This window comes from Cryptomeria japonica, chromosome 9 (assembly GCF_030272615.1).
Source record: "Cryptomeria japonica chromosome 9, Sugi_1.0, whole genome shotgun sequence".
Classification (NCBI taxonomy): Eukaryota; Viridiplantae; Streptophyta; class Pinopsida; order Cupressales; family Cupressaceae; genus Cryptomeria; species Cryptomeria japonica.
In genome coordinates this window covers 11,913,749-11,933,967 of record NC_081413.1, presented here as the reverse complement: position 1 = coordinate 11,933,967, position 20,219 = coordinate 11,913,749, and the positions used below count along the sequence as shown (strand labels likewise).

The window sequence follows — 20,219 nt, the reverse complement described above, 5'->3', positions numbered from 1 at the left end:
TATAGTTCTTGGTATCATGGAATCCCAATCACTCTATGCAAAGGCTTCTAAATGTGAATTTGGAATGACAAAAATCTTGTATTTAGGGCATATGATCAGTGCTACAGGTGTACAGGTTCATCAGGAAAAGATAAGGGCCATTTTGGATTGGCCACAACCACGAAATTTTACAGATTTAAGAGGATTCTTTGGCTTATGCAGCTATTACAGAAGATTTGTTAGAGTTTTTTCACAGCTTGGGGCACCATTGACAGATCTTACTAAAAAGGGGCATTCAGATGGACTGAGGAAGCACAACAAGTTTTTGAGAAACTTAAAGAGGTAATGAGTTCTTGCCCAGTACTTGCACTTCCCAATTTTAATTAGGCTTTTGTCTTAGAATGTGATGCATCTGGTGAGGGAATAGGAGCAGTCCTAATGCAAAATAAACATCCTATAGCTTATGAAAGCAGGAAACTTAGTAACCTTGAGAGATTGTATTCCATTTATGACAAAGAAATGTTGGCAATCATGCACGCATTGGCAAAGTTTAGACAATATTTGGTTGGTGGCAAATTTGTAGTAAGAACTGACCATAACAGTTTGAGATATTTGTTGGGATAGAAAGACTTGAATGACAGGCAGCAAAAATGGATCAGTAAGATCCAAGCTTATGATTTTGAAATTGAATATGTTAAAGGTAAAAACAATGTTGTTGCAGATGCATTTTCTAGGAGGCCTGAAATAAATGCGTTATCAGTAGTAATAGCTGATTGGAATTCTTTATTGCTGGTTGAATATTCTAAGGATTATTTTGCATGTGATTTGATGGATGGTAATGTACAGGATGATAAATATAAGGTTGTAAATGATGTTATCTATTACAAGGATAGGATTTACTTGGTTCCAGGTTCGAAGTTGAAAGAGAAAATCCTACAATCTGTGCATGATATCCCTTTAGCAGGGCACCTCGGGTACTTTAAAACTTATCGACAAATAAGAGAAAGGTTTACATGGAAAGGATTAAAAAAGATGTCCTTCGTTATGTCAAAGAATGCACCACTTGCCAGCAAAATAAAGCAGAGCATACTTATCCTGCAGGTCTATTACAACCACTGCCTATACTGGAACAAAAATGGGAGAGTATATCAATGGATTTCATCATAGGTCTACCAAGATCTCAAGGTAAAGATTGTATTTTTGTTGTGGTTGATAGATTAACTAAATTTGCACATTTCTTCTCTATCACTACAGAATTCATAGCTGTTCAGATCACAGATTTATTCTTTAGAGAGATATTCCGTTTACATGGTTTATTGAAGAATATAATCAGTGATCGAGATAGCAGATTTTTGAGTATATTTTGGGACGAGTTGTTCCGATTAACAGGTACAGAGTTGAATCACAGTACTAGTTATCATCCACAAACTGATGGGCAGATGAAAATTGTCAACAAGTGGATAGAAGGTTACCTTCGTAACTATGTAGCAGGACATCAGAAAGCCTGGGTTCGTTGGTTATATTTGGGTGAATATTGCTATAATACTACATTCCATATGTCAATTGGTATGATTCCTTTCAGAGCTTTATATGGGTATGATGCATTATCTTTTATTGATCTTGTCCTTGATCAGAGTAATGTTCCCAAATCTCGTGATTTGTTTCAGGATTGCAAGGATATTTTGAAAGTTCTTAAGGAAAATTTGCATTGTGCTTAGAATCAACAGAAACATTATGCTGATAAGAAGCAGGTAGAATGACACTTTGAAGTTGGCAAATTGGTGTATCTCCGCTTACAGCCTTATTGGTAATCATCTCTCAAGAGTAGTGGGACTGAGAAATTAAAGCCTCGGTTTTATGGACCGTATCAGGTTGTTCAAAAAGTGGGTGCAGTAGCATATGAATTAGATTTACCGGCAGACAGCAAGATACACAATGTTTTCCATATTTCTTGTCTCAAACAGGCTTTGGGTCAGCAAGTGACAGTTTCCCCGGATTTACCTCCTCTTAATGATGAAGGGAAGTTAGAAATGATTCCTGAAGTGATCTTGGACACTCAGGACAGGCAATTGAGAAACGGGACAATCAAGGAGTATCTCATTAAATGGAAAAATCTGCCTCAGGATGGATGCTATGTGGGAGAATGAAAGTGTTCTTGAGTTGCTTGAGGGCAAGCAACAAGAGGCAGGGGAGACTGTGATGTCCCTGAAAAAATTAATGTCTTATGGTGGAATAAAGTAAACTTTAATTATTTTATATTAGTTTTCCAATGAACTAATATATTATAATTATTAAGTTGAGCTATTTAACTAATTTTACTTTTTCAATAAAGTTTATTATTTAAATACTAGTTTTCGAAATAAACTATTATTTAATAATTCATTGCGGGAGTTAGTTGGTTTTCCTACGGGAATATTTTTCCCGATGGCTTAGTTTTAAATAAGTCACCGCAAGCAGATACAGGCAGGGTTGATTACAGAGGTTTCGGATGAATTGGTAATTAATTTCTCTGCATGAGAAATTGAAGTATCATTACTCGGCCTTTCGTCAGAATCAAAATCTGACCTATTGGTCTATAGCCGTTGAAGGAGAATATCACAGTGCGGGTTCATTCCTATTTCAAATTCCGGAGCGGTGGCTTGGTTCGAAGTATAATTTCTCTGGCATATGCGTAGAATCGATTGCGTTGAATGTTATATTGACTTCTATTCCTTCGGAAGCAAAAGGCTCGTATGATTCTTAAGTCCTTACCGCATTTGACATTCTTTCTGTGTTGACACCATATGATGCGAACGTGACCAAATAAGACCGCCGTGGAGTTTGTGAACAATGTGTTGTGCTAAAAAATGATAATATTCTAGACGCAGATATTATTGGTTCATTTTCGGCATTTTTCATGCTGAGTTCGTGGACCAGCTCGCATTAATTAAACTGTACAATGTGGATTCATATTCTATAGCAGCGTATGTCATTCCATTGCTTGGCGGAATTGTATTATATAGCGCACACTATTCTTTGGTATTTCTGTGACAACACAGTAGAAGGAAGAATTGTAACTATTACTATTTCCCTGGCAATCCGATTGCAAGCACGGTGATGGAAATTCATTCAATGGTTCAAGACAAACGGATTACTTTCCAAGTGCATCGTTGTTCATTCCCATTTATTCTTAAGTTGCAAATGTAACACAAAATTTCATTCGTACCTAGCGTTTGAAAATAAAAAGCAGAGTATGTGTTCTTTGTGGATTCCTGTAGAGATGTTTCAGATATCCCTAAAAGTGTTGCATATAAATAGTTGAGAATTAATTAATGCCATTGAAGCACTGGACATTAGTAAGAATTTGGAGTTTCAACAGAGTTTCCGTTGTCATACTTTGAACTTGTCTATGGTTAAAAATTGCAAACAGACTGTAACTTGTGGACTTTGGCTTGAGATATTAGTATTACTCCAGAACTGTATTAATGTTTCCTGTTCAACAATATACCAACAATGATTGCGTGCATTAAACAATTCTTGATATGTTTATGAGGCATTCAACAAATATAAGTTGAGGAATTTTACACATATATGGTCTGATGTAAATTTCTTTAGGCTCAAATGTGAGAAACTGAATGATTCCCACTCACAACGCAACCCTTCAGAGGGTCTTTCACCTCCTCAGTTATGCTGACCAATAGGGAGGTATCGTTCCCTAAGATCTTCTGTGGACAACCTGTGTCTCCACAACTGAACAAGAGATAACATAAACAACTCATGCCCAACATGTGTTTCCCCTCTTCTATTTATTCATTACATAACATGTCACAATCACCTTCTAGAAGAGGGTAGGTACACTTTATTATCTTTAAGTGACTTCAATTATTTTTTTATTTTATACTTTAGTCATTTTATAAATTTAATAAAATATAAAGTCATCTCATGTGTTATTTAAAAAAATATAATTAGATAACTTAATATAATATTAAATTAAATAAATTTCCTCCTTATTTCTCCACAAACAATTCTAGGCTAAAATCGGGGACATTACAATCTAGCAAGTGTGTTAGACTCTGTAATACAGAAAACAACCTCCTTTTAAATCCACATTTCCAAAAATCCTCAAAAATTGGTTCAAGTAGTGGCCTATAAAGAAACAATTTCATCCTCAAATATCTATCCTTTAACATGTCACGATTCCCATTTTTTTCCAACAGGGGCAGTTGCCTTTCAAACTGTCTTATATCAATTCATCCCTTATTTCCACCCGTGTGATTCCTCTTTAGACATAAACATTTGCAACTTTTATCAAGCGATCGGTCTATATGCATTTTGAACCCTCCAATAGCTGTTGCAAGTCTTCTCATGCCTTTCCCTGTTCATTACACCTTTCTATCCATGCACCGTAGGTGTGTCAAGAGCAACATTCTTCATTAAATTTATTTGTTTGACTATTATAAAATCAAATATTCCACAAACATAAAAGGAAACTAAATTTTAATATTTAAAATTCCATGAGAATGGTGACTATTATCTTTAGGTTAAACAATACAGTGAACTACCTGACCAAACGAATAACCTTTCTTACAAATTTATATTTACCTGCGAATTTCTATAAATTTGTAAATTGCAAATCTCTTGAACATGGAAAGATATATGGCTTTGCTTAGTACAAATCAATCTCAAACTGTACCCTTTCAGCATAGTATCTGACTTTAAATAAATCATGTTGTATTGGCTAGAGAAGATCTTTCACTCCCAAAACCAATCTTTGCCATAGGTTTTTCATCCTAGGGATGTAGAAATCTGTTTAACTCCCCAACTGGGGTTTCAAGAAAATACCAAATGGCAAGAAAATATCCAAAATGCTTTTCTACTCTAAAAATCCTGTTTAAACACTTTAAGGGCAACTAAAATAATTTCCTTTTTTTTTCTTTATATTAATATTTCTTTTTCACACCTTACTCACCACTTTAAACTTATTACTAGAAGCTCTTTAATTTAAGATAAAGTGATTTGGATAATCCAGTGATTTGAGGGGCATATTTTGCGTCATTTTCAGTAGTTTTCATTCTTCACACGCTTCAGTTCCTACTCAGCATCAAACAGTAGTCCTTTGCATGCAAATAGATCCATGTGGGCAGTGTATTGACTCCCAAAAGTCGTGCAACAATCCCCACACAGTAACTCCAGTTTGGGCTATGAAAATAGGTCAATGTTTTGCTTTTTGGTTTGAAAATACAGCTGCCTACCTCTTGCACGAGGCTTGGCATCACTTAGGATCAATTAGAAGCTAGATTTAGTGTAGCTTTATTTCAGTTGAAGCAATAAACTTCCAATAATCAAGCCAGAAAACCCTAGCTATGGTTTGGCAACTTCTAGTTGTAAAATCTATATAAACTCATTCATTTTACATTGTGAGAAGTTGGAGAACACTTATGCTGATATTATAGACAAGTGCATTAGAATTTCAGTGTGATATTCTACTGAACATCAAGAGTTTCGAGTTCAATCAAATTCAAAACATTTGTGATCTGCATTTTGGTTGTCCAAAGTCAAACAATTTGGTATTTGATAGTTTCATGTTTGTTTCGCTCTATCAGATAGCCTTGTTGAAATCTTGCTTCAAGTGTGCTCAATAGGATTTAGTCTCACATGTGTGCATGGGTATGGCTTTGTGATTTTTGATGAAATCTGAAAACTACAAGTATCTTATGAGTTTCCTTTGATGATCGCATTGTGTATATATGAATTATTTCTAGTTTATGCATATGCAGTGTTTTTAGTAAGAAAGATGTGATATGCATACAGGAGAATGCAATATAGCCTTGATACCTTTACCTCTTGGGCTTATCCCATTTGACATATATGCATACACACAAACATTATACATACAAGAATGACATTATAGACAGACAATACTTTTTCCATGCAAAATGTATAGGCCAATATTTTGAGTAAGAAGGATGCGATATGCATACATTGTGCATATAGGAGAATGGCAATAGAAATATTTAATAATAGATGATAATATGATACATTTTTTAAGGCCTTATGTACAATTCAGTATCACCTGTAAGAAGGTTGTTGTATGCATACAATGTCTATTTATCAAAATGATGGTATAGCTAGATGGAACTTCTATTTTCCTCAGGCTAGATGCCTAATTCAATGTCTTTTGTAATGAGGATATGACATTTATACACTGTCTACGTGATAGACTAGCTTATAAATTTAAAAATAGATAATAGTATGAACTTTTATTGTCCTTTAAGGCTATTGATTAATTGAATATTTCCTATAAGGAGCATGTGGTATAAATGCAATGTTCATTTACCAAAATGATGAAATAGACAGTCTGATAGATAATACTTTAATCATCCCTTAGGCCAAAAGCCTGATTTGATGACTCTTGTAATGAAAATGTGGTGTAGATACAAATATCAAAATGGCAATATAGATAGATAGATGAAAGTTTTTTTGGTTGAAATGCCTAATTCAATTTTTCCATAAGGAGGAAGTAATAATATCATTCTGTAGTTAAAAGGCAATTTAGAAGGGAATTTTTATATGATGATAAATGTGTTGTATACATCACCTTCTATCAGGCAATTAAGGGAAATATGGATTCTGATTATAAATATGTTGTGCTGGTGCTTCATACCATCGTATAGCAAGTCAACTGTTGATGAAATGTGCTGTTAAGTTCAAGTTTCCATTTTCAGGTTGCAGTGGAGGCAAATGCTGAAAAGAAACCTTTGAAAATAATTATTTCTGGGGCACCGGCATCCGGAAAAGGGACTCAGTGTGAACTCATTGTAAAGAAAGTAAGCACTTCCATTATTTATAGTCATAATTTGGTCAATGGGCCTTTCATTTACAGTTATTCTTTCTCAATTAACCTGAATTTGTAGCTCAAAGATGGTTAGAAAATATTTCTATAAAAACTTGTTGAATAAATTAGGTCAAGTTTTGAATAATAGCCCTAAAATTATGATCTTATTACTGCCCTACACTAAATGGCTTTATCAATGACTGGATTTAGATGTCTAAAGTGCAGAGTTACCTTCATACAATTCTATCAACATTTACCTGCATGCCTCATTTACTGTGCTTCTTGCTAAAGAAAAATATGTTGGAAGAGTGTCACAACTGATCCAAGTATGTTTGCCTCCATCAACCTAGAAGCTCAGAGTATTCCTCTAGAAACCATATCTTGAGCATTTCGAAATCTGCATTATTGATACAAATCTCGGCTTTTACTGGATAGGTTCTGTGGGTTTAGGACTTTACAGGCTGCCGATGTGAGAATGAATAGTAACAATTGGACAACCCTTTTAAAAGCTGCATTGGATCCTCATAATTGAAGGAACAATGAGAAAATTGTTAGAAGAAATATTGAAGCAAAGAGAATGTAGCAGTTGCCTATATCTTGAATATATATAAAAGCCAAAACCTAGCTTCCAGTATTATTCACACTTTTTATGCACAACTTAGGCTTAGAGAGATAATTTGGTAATCATCCAAGCCAAAACATGGCAGATAGATCAATAAATAATGATACTTTTCTCAGAATAGTTAGTTTTTATTCCTCAACATATTGAATAGCACCACCAAATCGTCTTAAAACATGTCTTTGTTGCTAGTTGATCCCACTCTAATTCTGATGTTTTCTTTCTTTCCATCTTAGCGGTTAATATATGCTCCCCCTTAAATACCCACTTTAACATATAGGTCCTAAGATCTGGGCATTCAGATGGATCCGTCCTTTGTGATCAGGATCAAATACACTATTAAGCAATCTCAAAACCGGAGAGGTGAGTAGGGCTTTAGAGATTTATATCAATAAACTCCTTTTTGTGAGTAAAACACTTTGGTCATTTCACAAGGAGGACATTTCTATACTTTTTCTTTTATGGTTTAAATGAAATTTTATTATCTATGACGTACTTATCTCATCCAATTGAAAGTTTTTCTTTTTCCTTACAAGGCATCACCAGGAATTGAGGACTATTGATACTTTTGCAGTATGGAGTAGTACATATTTCAGCTGGAGACTTGCTGAGATCTGAAATCACAGCTGGAACTGAAACTGGGGAAAAAGCGAAGGAATTCATGGAAAAAGGCCTATTGGTTCCTGATGAAATTGTTGTCACAGTAATATGATATTAATTTTATCTTTCACATTACTTTCAGTCTTTCTGAATTGATTTATGGTCATTTCTTCTCATTAAAATAAGATCATGCTGTAGATGGTAAAGAGGCGTCTTGCACAGCAAGATGCACAAGAAATGGGATGGCTGCTTGATGGATATCCACGGAGCTTATCACAAGCATTGGTTCTTGAGAATCTTGAGATCAAGCCAGATCTCTTTATTGTATTGGATGTATGTGATGTCTATCCTTCACTGAAATATGCTATAAATTATCAACAATGATAAGAATTGAGGATATTAAGAATCAAGACATTAAATTCGATTGGCAGTTGAATGGGTGGATCTTTAACTAGAATATATAACTGCAAATTCTTTACAGACATGATACCTTAGATGAAATGCTGATAGTAGAAATTTCAATGGTTAAATGCATTTTCTAATACCAAACAATTATGGTATTAAATGTTTTGTAAATTCATAGTTTTTAAAATTTGTAATTTCTGGTTTATTATATTAATTATTGGTTTAAAATGCTTAATCTTGGACTATATGTAGTAGCAGTAGATTCAGCAGTGTAATTTCATTTGATATTAAGAGAGATTAAACTAAATAATTCTAAGAAAGGAGGACTATTATGCTAAACTGTAGAAAGCCTAGCTATCATTCCATGATTGCATTGCCTATGACTGTGACTGGTTTATGCTGTAGATTCCGTGTAGAGTATTTAGAGCTATTAACCTTTTACATCAACCCTTGTGATAGATAATCTCAAACGGATCGTAGAGTCAGCATACATGTAGAAGATATAGAAATATTAACCTTTTACATCAATCCCTGTGATTGACAATCTCAAATTGTTGTAGAGTCAGCATATATGTAGACGATTTAGAGCTACTAACCTTTTATATCAATCCCTGTGATAGGTAATCTCAAATGGATTGTAGAGTCAGCATACAAATCTTGCTATATTATTTCAACTTTTCTGCTCAAGGGTTTACTTTGCATAGTTTTTCTAGAATATACAGATAGTATACATGTGATAGAATCTAAATTAATAGCATATAGATGACAAACTGTAAATTTACTAAGGTTTTCCTATAGCCTCTTAATTTCTGTGGTCTCATATTTGAAAATGGATGTTGATTTTAAATCAAGAGATTAAACTAATAAATTCTAATGGAGAACTATTGTAATATGCATCCTACTTTTTTGTGACACTTCTTTGAGTCTATGCTTGTTTTCTGAGTGTTTGATATAAATTTTTTTGATGATAAATCACAATGCAAAAATAGATAATGTAATAGAGAATATTTTCAATACCGTTTAATGAAAATAACACCCAAAGTTCATTATTTGAAATACCCACAACTGGAAATAGCTTTCAGATTCAATACAGAGTTTGGAGAGCAATATATCATTAAAATTAGCAATACCGAGATGACTAAATTACATCAAAATGACAATACAAGTATACTTGCTGCTATTGCAAAATGAGACTGGTATTGGTCTAATATCAGCAAAATGGGACTCCAAAATGGTGCTAAAACCCTACAAACCGAAGTTACTCCTCCTTCAAAATGTCATCCAAGCATAGAATTTACCTAGTGTCAGGGACACAACCCCAAAACTATATCTTGAAATTAAATAAATAACTCAATTTCACATTAATATGGAAATGAAATGAAACATCATCAATATATGAGTACGTATTACATCTTCACATGAAGTAATGTCAAATCATGAATCATAGAATACAATAACATATTGTACAAATGGATGTGACCTAAGCTCTCATGCTCAATTTGTCACAATAATACAATAAGATTACAAATCATTGGATACTCCGGCTGCTACTAGCCCAACAGTCATCCACAAGCCAAGAGATGAGAACGTGGTTTAGGTGTTTATCCACCAAACCATAAAGCTTGCGCTTCTTCAAATTTCTTCCTGCTCGAAGAATACCCGACCTCGCATGAGAAGCCTAGCAACTCGGAAATGATACACATTATGGAATCCGGTGCAACCTGATATATTTACATGCATTTCACATATAAAAATGGTATATCCTACTAGCAGGATATGGTAGAGAGAATAAAATAATAAATAACATCCATCTATTTCAATGCTACACATAACTTTGGCTAAAGCGTTTTTAACTGAAAAACGGTAGGTAGATTTGATAAGATCTACTTCCCTCTATTAGTCCATATTCAGCACCCATCTCAGAAATGTAAAGCCATAATCACACACAGAAAAAAACTACTTTCCTTAACAAAGATAATTCAAACATAACATGCATGGACACAAAAATAACTCTTTTTCATGCAAAATAATAAATGTCTATATGATACTCCATGCAATTCAATTTCTACTGTGATTTCATGCAATATTCAAGTAAATGCATATACTAACAATATTTCATGATTTCTAACCATTTTTTTTGATGTATTTGCAGCTCAACACTATAAAGATTTCAATCACATAGCAAATGATACAAAGTTATTTCTTTATATATATCTATATATGTCTGCATGTATAAACATATTATAGAAATAATTGCTCAAAAGGAAGATCAGTTAAACTGATTTCATGACAGTATGTAAGAATATGATTTCATGATAAAGTTGTAAATAAAATCTAAGATAAAACTTCAGCAAGATCATTCATTGCTTATAAATACACACACATATATTTGCATATTAAAGAGATAACAATCAACAAAAATGGAAATATAGATGTAAAGAATGTACCAAAATTCCATAATTTCATTGTAAACATTGAACAACAGAGACAACTTTTATGTATATATATCGATCTTTAAATTTGAACAACAGAGACAACTTTTATGTATATATATTGATCTTTAAATTTGAACAACAGAGACAACTTTTATGTATAATCTCAAATGGATTGTATAGTCAGCATATAGAAATTCAAATTCAAATAACATAAAAATCTTGCAATATCTTATAATTTTTCTGCTCAAAGACTTACTCTGTCTAGTTTTTCTAGAATATACATATAGCATACATATTATAAAATGTGAATTCATAGCATTTAGATGACAAACTATAAATTTACCAAGGTATTCCCATAGCTCCTTTGTAAAATTCCTTAATTATCTATGGGATATATTTCCAGTTCATCAGCAACATGTTTGTTGTTTTAACTTAGACAATGAGTTATTGACAGATCAATGAATGACGTACAAACAGTGATATTCCTCATTCATACAATCTCAGTTCCCTGGCTAATATTTCTTTTACTGACAGAACAAGCGTTTATTATTCAGGAAGTATATATAAGTATGTGTGATTATGCACCTGATATTCGTACTAAGTTGGAGATGCCATTCTCGTGCTGCTGGTTGCCGGACGCTCTTCATGGATTCACTGGGACTTCCGCTACTCTCTGACATGGCACTTCCACTATACCACAGATATACTTGTTAAACTCCCTTTGTTGCAACACCGTAATGACACCCACGGTTCACCCCGAAGACATCTTCCGCTACACACCGGTAACGCTGTAGACTATCTCCAGTCACTGTTTCTCGTGTAGCAAGAGTGTCCGCATTGATGAGCACACCCGATATCAGGTTTTTGGAATTCTATGAAGATTGCGAATGCCGTTTAGGGTTCATTCGGAATACCTGACTACATTCGGAATAACACCCGCTATGAATATAGGATATGTGCATATTATATCACGGATTGATATTGCCCATCGTTATTGCTACTGCGAGATAACTGCGACTCCACGCGAATGCCCAATATCGGGTCTTCTCGCCACGACACACGAATGCTAATGTCGTCCTGTCTTCTGCAATTGACACTCACACCCAAACATGAGCATTAGGAATACGCAAGTATGCTTTGTGACTCACGTCAATACTAAACACTGCGGAATGCACAAGCACGACTCCAATACCCTTCTTACGTAGCCACGACTCCACCAATAGGCCAGTGTTACTGACAAAAGGGGAATTACTATAGTTCGGATCCAGACATATGGATATTTCCTTCTTCCAGCCATGCTTCACAACTCATGCAAATAACATTTTATTCCTCTACGAAGTATTTTTATGAACTACCTTATTCAAATTGTGTTAACAAAATAAGTTAATGATACCTTATTCAAATTGCGTTAACAAAATAAGTTAACGATAATAATTATTAATATTTATTCCAGATTAGAATATTAATAAAAATAATTAATATCCTGTCACTTTATTTTCAACGTTTATTTCTTTATTAATTGGGGAACATTACAGTCTCCCCTGCCCAATGTTGTTTGCCCACAAGCAACTGCAATCCAGGATACTGAAGGACCTGCTCATTTTCCCAAGTAGCATCATCCAAGGGTAAATTCTGCCATTTAATGAGGTACTCCCTGATTGTCCTGTTCCGCAAATGCCGGTCTCTGGTTTCCAAAATCACTTTGGGTATTATCTCCAGCTTCCCTTCTTCATTCAGTGGTGGTAAGTTCTCTGATATTGTCACCTGTTGACCCAAAGCTTTTTTGAGGCAAGATACATGGAATACATTATGTATTCTGCTTTCGGTAGGTAAAGCCAATTCATATGCCACCGCCCCAACTTTCCGAATCACCGGGTATGGCCCATAAAATTGAGGCTTCAATTTCTCAGCCTCGCTCTGTTTGAGGGATGATTGCCTATAGGGTTGTAGTCTGAGGTACACCAATTCCCCAATTTCAAAGTGACGTTCAACACGCTTCTTGTCTGCATATATTTTCTATTGATTTCGAGCACATTGCAAATTTTCCTTAAGTGCTTTCAATATATCTTGGCATTCCTGAAGCATGTCATGAGATTTGGGAACATTACTCTGATCAAAAGCTAGATCAATAAAAGACAGAGCATCATACCCATATAGTGCTTTGAAAGGAGTCATACCGATAGATATATGATAAGTAGTGTTATAACAATATTCACCCAAATATAGCTGTTTAGTCCTAAATGTATAGTTGGTGAATGATCAGATAACACAGTATTCCTTGCACGTACCAAGTATTCATGGGACAGAACAATCATAACATAAATGACAAATGATAATAAGTAGACCAGAAAGTTATATCTTTATTCCAATGTCTAGAATTGTCCATACATAATCCCCCTCTGCTGAGGTTCCAACCAAACAATATATAGACCCGACGGTTGGCCAAGTTGCCAACTGTCACCAACTCCCAACTACCCAATGGGAACCTCTTGGCAACAGCAAAACATAACCACACATAACACACTTATAAGTTATAATTATTATTCATACTAACATACGTTTTTACCCCTAACATTAGGGCCCCCCAAAACATAGTCGTCTTCTAGACGACTCAGACAAGATAACTGAAAAACATAGCTAAGACCGAGAAGAGGGAGGAGACGTCCCTGTAGTGGTCGCTGTAGGAGGCTGTTGTCCGGCTTGGAGTTTCAGGTTCTTTTCTGCCATCAACTACCGTTCGCGAGCTTTCTTTACCATGTGAGCAACTTCCAGTAGCTTTTTATCCTTCTGTTCGAGCTGTGAAGTGAGTGCCACCACCTGGGCTACTCATGCCTGTGTCTCCTTCTCCTGTATGCTGCAGCGAGCCTCACAGGTAGTCATCTTCATTTCCATCTCCTTCCTCAGACTCCTCTCTACTGTGGCCAACTTTGCCTGCTTCTTACCCTCCTTTTCTAGGGTTGTTATGCACATCTGTTGAGCCTCTTTCTCCACTTGATGCTGCCGCATCTGTAAGTACACCTCTTGGAAAACTGCCTCCATGTTGCGGAAGGTGGTGCCTAAAGTGCCTGTACCTCCTATCAGGTGCTTGTGGGTCCAATTCTAAATCATCTCGGGCGTACTATGGTCCGGGCACCCCTGCTGCTCAAAGTGTTGTGTGAACTCATCCTTGCACCCCTCGGTCATGAAGTGACACAACTGTGTAGCGTCAGTTGAATTGCCAGGCTCCATCTTTCCAGTAAGCTGAGCCATGCTACGTGCAACATCAGAGAGCCCTTGTAGCTCCTCTAAGAATCGTCCGAGTGAGCCTGTTGGGTCATTCGGGTCGGGTGGTGTGATATGAAGTCCCGTGAAAGCTCTTGCCCTCTGCTTGTCCCTTCCCTGCTGCCGTTCTTGATCAGTGGATCTCTCTCTTGCCAGGTCTGGGACAGAGGTCTCTCTATCTGTGGTCATGCTTGGCCCAATGGCCATGTTATGTGGTGCAGGAGAGGGGGGAAGGTGTGGGGCAAGGGCGAACTGCCCCAACCATCCATCCAGCGAGGTGTCTATATCGTCATCTGTTAGAGTATCCAAGGCTGCCTCTAAGTTAGCTGGTACCGTACCGGTTTCTGCTGGCACTGTACCGGTTCCTACTGGCATCATACCGGTTTCTGCCGCCATCGTACTGGTTTCTGCCGCCACCGTACCGGTTTCTGCCGCCACCGTACCAGTTTCTGTTGGTACCGTACCGGTTTCTGCCTCCAAGTCATCCGTACCAGTTTCTGCTGGTACCGTATTGGTTTGTGCTAGTACTGTATCCGTTTATGCTGGTACCGTACTGGTTTTTGCTGGTACCGTATCGGTTTCTGCTGGTACCCGCACTAGTTTCTGCTGGTATCGTACTAATTTGTGCTAGTACCGTACCGGTTTGTACTGGTACCCGCCGTTGTCCTCATTTTTGTTTCCAAAAATGAAGGACCACTACGTTAAAATTTTTGTGAAAAAATGAAAATTTTTACTCTATGGCACGCTTCCTGAGGCAGAATTTTGACTAATCCTTGGATTGGCTTAATCCCCAGTCCATCCTCGAACTACGTTTCAAATTTCGTCAAATTTTGGGTTCGTTTGCTATGCCTTTCCTTCAATTTCGGGTTTTGAAACCCCGATTACAGGTGGAGAATTTTCTTCAAACTGCAAGTTTTAATGATATTCATTGTTTTGGGTTTTTGTAGGGGAATTTTTAGCTTATTACATTTGCATTTTTATTAAAAGATGTTACTTGCAATTTGTTTTAAATTTTCCTTCCTTCCTTTGTTATTTTTAATTGTTTTTTGGTCATGTTTAGTTAAAATAGATATTTTTTGGCTCAACTGCAAGTAAACTTGTAGTTTGGTCAAAAAACCCCTACTTTAATGGTTTTTACATGTAATAGGAATTTTAAATCCCCATTACATATGTGCAAGTATTTCTAACTTGTTGTAGGGATTTTATTTCCCTTTTACAAGTAATTTAAACTTGTAGTTTGCTCCAAAAAACCTGATTTTGCCTTGCAAGTGCATTTTTGACAATTTTAAACTTGTCATTTGTCCAAAAAAAGCAAGTGCATTTTTGACAATTTTAAACTTCTCATTTGTCCAAAAAAACCTGATTTAGGCTTTTTAGTGGAAAAAGTAAAAAATAAAACTTGCAATTTGTCTAAAAAAACCTGATTTTGGCTTGTAAGTGGAAAAAGTGAAAATAAAACTTGTCATTCTCTCTAAAAAACCCAATTTGCACTTCCTTATGCAAAATCGAACTTGTCTTTCATTTCAAAAAACCCAAAATGCAAGAAAAAAACGGTTTTTGAAGAATTCAAAGCAATTTTTTGTGGAGATTTTTTAGGGAGGAAAGGTGTTTTTGCTTCTACCCTATTTTCATGCATTCATGGACATTTTTCACGCCAAATGGAGGTTATATTGACTAGTTTTTTGCCCTAGATCAGCAAACGCGTTTTTATTTAATGCCACGTTTTGGGGGATTAGAACTTATTATAGCTGCAATCTCCTAAAGCGTTTTGCCCTCTCTCACCTAGGCGTGGAGTTTGGGAGGAGTTTTAAGCTATTAAATGATGTCCTCCAATATGCAACAAGTGCCACGTTTTTTCCTCCACGTGAATCATTACGGCTGCATTTTAGAAATGTTGAATGCCACGCATCTTCAAGGACATGGATCGTTTTAGCTTGAAGCACCAAGGCGTTGAGGTTTAAGAAGCATTCAAGCATTTTCTATGACATTTTGCTCTTGCTTGGTACCACGTTTTTCCATATAAGACATTTTTGCAAAAAACGTGATAAGGGTTTGGCATTCCGGATTGCTCCTTTTTACTGGTTTTGCTTCTTCATTCCAAGAATTGTTACATTATTGGAGAAGCATTTTGCATTTTTAAGAAAGGTATGTTCTCTTTCCTTTCTTTCCTTCATTTTATTATTTTCTTGTTTTCTTTATTTTTGTTCTTAGTTGCATTTTTGGCGTGTTGATTCTTCCCCCAAAAATTGGTTTTTGTGAAAGAAATCTTCCCCTTGGTATGCAATTTTTGAATTGCATTGTTCTTCCCAAAATTCCCTCTTTACTTGTATTCGGGATTTTTAATCTCGATTACAAGTTCGCTGGAAATTCTTGTTCTTCCCCTATGGTTAAGGAATTTAACCATTTTTGGTTAAAATTCCAAGTTGAAAAGTGTGAAATACCCCTCCCTTGCAAATTCGGGTTTTAAAAACCTGATTACATGTTGAAGAGTTCTTCCCATTTTCATGAAAATGACTTTCCCGGATTTTCCCATTTCTATCCATTCATGTTCCCCATATCCGTACTTTCCATTTCCATCATTTCTCTCAAGTCAAAATCTCATTTTTCGTCCATTTCTCCATTTTCAAATTTACAAGTGTACTTGTATTTGGGTTTTAAAACCTCGATTGCATGTATGTCCTTTCCAACTTATATACTTGCGAAAATTCTCCCAAGATCCGAAATTGGTCAAAGTCAAGATTTTCCCATTTCTACATATTTCCCCTCTTCCTCTCTCAAAATCGTGAAATTCAAAAATCAAAGTTTTACCCATTTGAAGAAGGAAGAATGATATTTGCAGTTGACTATGATGTTGCCTTAACTCTTTTAAGTCTTCATCACAGCATTCCAGGTTCACAATCAATGTCAGATTTGCCGGCATCTCCAACTCCTAAGAAAATGAAATATAAATATGACAAATATCAGAATGAGATTGCACCTTCCCAGGTTTCTTCTCCTTTGGATCGCATCAGAGACACGGAGATAGGGCATGTTGATATGGCAGAATTCATCAACAGGGTAGAAGATCCACATGATAACAACTTGCAGCGGCTGTTGGACAGCCATATCCATCATGCATCTTCCTTCCCAGTGGCTGCCCTAGAACCCGAGTTCGTTCTTGCATGCGCCCATCATTTTGACAAGGAATCAAGAGTCATCAAAAATGATGATGGTGAAGCTATAATTCGCCTTGATGCGGATACAATCGAGAAGGTTTTCAGAATACCTCCTGCACCTGTTTATATGGAAATCACCAAAGAAAGCGCAACAGAGTATTATGTAAAAAGGGAAAAAGATTGCAAGCGACACATCAATAGGTGGATCCAAGAGCCACGACCTTCCTTCTCAAGGTGGGCAAAGTTGTACCGTTGTAATTTCAAATGGGAGATAGGAGACACCATCACTCTTCTCAACAGGATGATGGGCCTTGAGCATTCCAATGTCTTTGAGCCATGGATGTATCAATTCATTATGTTCATACGGCAGTCACATCACATTTCATGGGGTGAAGTCATCAGCGATGCCTTGTGCGAACAACTTGCAGCAGTTCCTACCACCATGACCTTCTTCATGAATTCTTATTTGGTATATTTAGCAGCATCACTTAGACACTTTCCAGGTCTTTCTACTAAGGGTGATCGCTCGCTTATACCAGTTTGGGAATATTATGACTAGTTGCCATTGAAACCCAGCAGACTGCATTTCAGAAGGGTCCAAGATGCATTCTTCAGATATTTCATGTGTCAGTTTGACATGGATCTCAAGAACAAAAGAGTATCAGATGAGGCATGGGTCAAGGTGTTTGAGTATGGGTGTTTGTTCTTGCAATTTCCCACCTTCACCTATATGAGGATTGGATGCTATGATGGTCAGCCGTACATGCTTCCAAGATACCCAACCGATAAGATAATTCTTATGGAGTTGGGAAGACAGATCATGGCTGTTCATACTTTTCAATCTGCTAGACACAAGGTTGGAATGGGGATCTCTACCACAAACCCATTGAAAATTGGTCGATACTCCCTTGTCACATTTGTGAAGGCTAAGGCCATGGAGGCTGAATTGCAGGAAATCAAGCTTAAAAGGTTCAAATCTAGAGCTGATTTTGATTATAGAGGTATGAAGGAGAAGATCAAGAAATCCTTTGTGCATGTTCATCGCATTGAAGACATTTGGGTAGATCTCCACACAGAAGCTGAAATTCTGAAGATGGATTACTGTAGGCTCACTGTTGAGCAAATTGTTGACTTGAACTTGGCGGATATCCCACAAGGGATGATTGATGACGGGCATATACTTGATCCTGAATACACTTCACGGAGGGTTGAGGAAGCTCCACTTCCTTTGATCCAATGGTCACACAAGTAGTGCGTCTCCATCCTTGACAGATTTCAGCCTATCTTTGCCAACACTAACGCATGGCTGAAAAGTAATGCTATTAGACTTATCAAAATCAAGGTTGGTAAAGAAGATGATTCTACGGGGCCTCTTGGACGGAAATCTGAGATTCAGATTGATAACAAGGAGGGTGCTTCATCTTCGAGCACAAGGATCAAGTTACGAGTCAGTCGTGCAGTAGTGCTTCTTCCTAAGGAGACGACTATTCGTGGGAAGGAGAAATCACGATTCCATGCTCAGGTGATCCATTTGGATAATCCAAAAGAGGGGCAGCAATTTGATGATGCTCCTAAGTCTCCAGTTTTAGACTCGCCTCACGAGGTCATTCCTCCAGTTTGCATTGAGATGCCTCTTTCTCCTCCTGATTTGCTCGTAGATGAGTCTCCTCAGAATGGAGTTCCCATTTCAGCATACGAGCCTTCTCCTGATCGACAACAAGAAAGTGTGTTGAAAGTTCCTGAAGATAATCCCACTTGCATTCAGTTATCAGAAATTGATACTTCCACTTCTGGTTTTGAAGAATTCATGAGGCAATCTTCATGTCCATTGGTAACTGAGAAAACCGTGGTCGCTGTCCAAACAGATATTCCTCCCAGGGTGACCACGGTAATTCAAACAGAAACTGCTTCTCCTTTGCCTACGACTGCTACTGGAAGTGAGTTGATGACTTTGCCTCCATGGCTTAGCTCTTTCACCCCGAAAAGGAAGAAGTAAGAGATCTCACCTGATGCCTTTGACTACCAGCAACTCAAACAGTCCAGATCCAAAGTTGCTAAGAAGGTCAAGACTATCTCTAGGGTAACTGTTGATAGCAACAAAATGAAAGTAGCTGAAATTGTGGAACCTATTGCAGATAAGCCACTTGATGAAATGTCAGCTGCTGATTATAAGGTTACAAGGATAGAATTGGGCAAGCAAACACATGAGGTCATTAAACATGATGCTCAGTTTTCTGTTGCTTCACTGGTGCAAAGGTGTGACGATCTTCTTGCGAAGAAAGACAAGCTAGAAGAGGAAAACCGACAGCTTATGGCAGCCATTCATAAAATCACAAAACTTGCTGCTGAAGGGAGTAACTCCATAGGTTCTTCTGGTTCCCAAAAATCGATTCGTGGAGTGGAAAGGGCTACTTAGAAAGTACAAGCACTGGATTTCTGGGTTGATCAGCTTCATGATCAATGTGTACAAGTAGTGAAAGACATTTTTCAAATAATGTCTAAGTTGGAAACCATTGAGGAGAAACTGGATTAGACTTCTAACACTTTCAAAAAGAATCTAGAAAGTGTTGAGAGAAGTCTGACAATCTGGTGTACCATGCCCCAACAACAGCTGAGTATTTTGCAGGAGCACGCCATCATCTCTTCCAGGGTCATGTACTTGGAATTTGAAGAACTCATGGAAAACAAGACCCTTGTTCTTAAATCCCTCATTGAGGAGATCGGCGATGCAAGGAGATTCCGGGATGAAGTTTACCGAGGTATTGTCTCACATTGTGGAAGGGCCTCTTGCAATATAGTAAGTCAGGATGAAGAGTTGATTCCAGAAGAAGAAGTTCTTGCTGATTTACAGATGAAGATTCATAATGAATGGAGGAGCGAACAATTCTTGGCAGCTTCAATTCAAGCATTGATGAAACACCATGCCTTTCTGCATGAAATCCAGTCTATCC

The 20,219-nt window shown here is 36.8% G+C and overlaps 1 protein-coding gene across 2 annotated transcripts in view; it reads left to right on the top strand.

The window, feature by feature from the left end:
• LOC131077167 (adenylate kinase 5, chloroplastic) overlaps nt 1–20,219 on the top strand; it is a 317,818-nt gene that overhangs the window by 25,293 nt on the left and 272,306 nt on the right. For both annotated transcript variants that reach the window (XR_009358969.1, XM_058014606.2), the window contains exons 2-4: nt 6,684–6,785; nt 7,987–8,115; nt 8,211–8,345. Coding sequence is in view for 1 of the 2 variants with exons in the window: in XM_058014606.2 (XP_057870589.2) it covers nt 6,684–6,785; nt 7,987–8,115; nt 8,211–8,345 (366 nt within the window). In the remaining variant the exon portion in view is untranslated. The remainder of the gene's footprint in view (nt 1–6,683; nt 6,786–7,986; nt 8,116–8,210; nt 8,346–20,219) is intronic.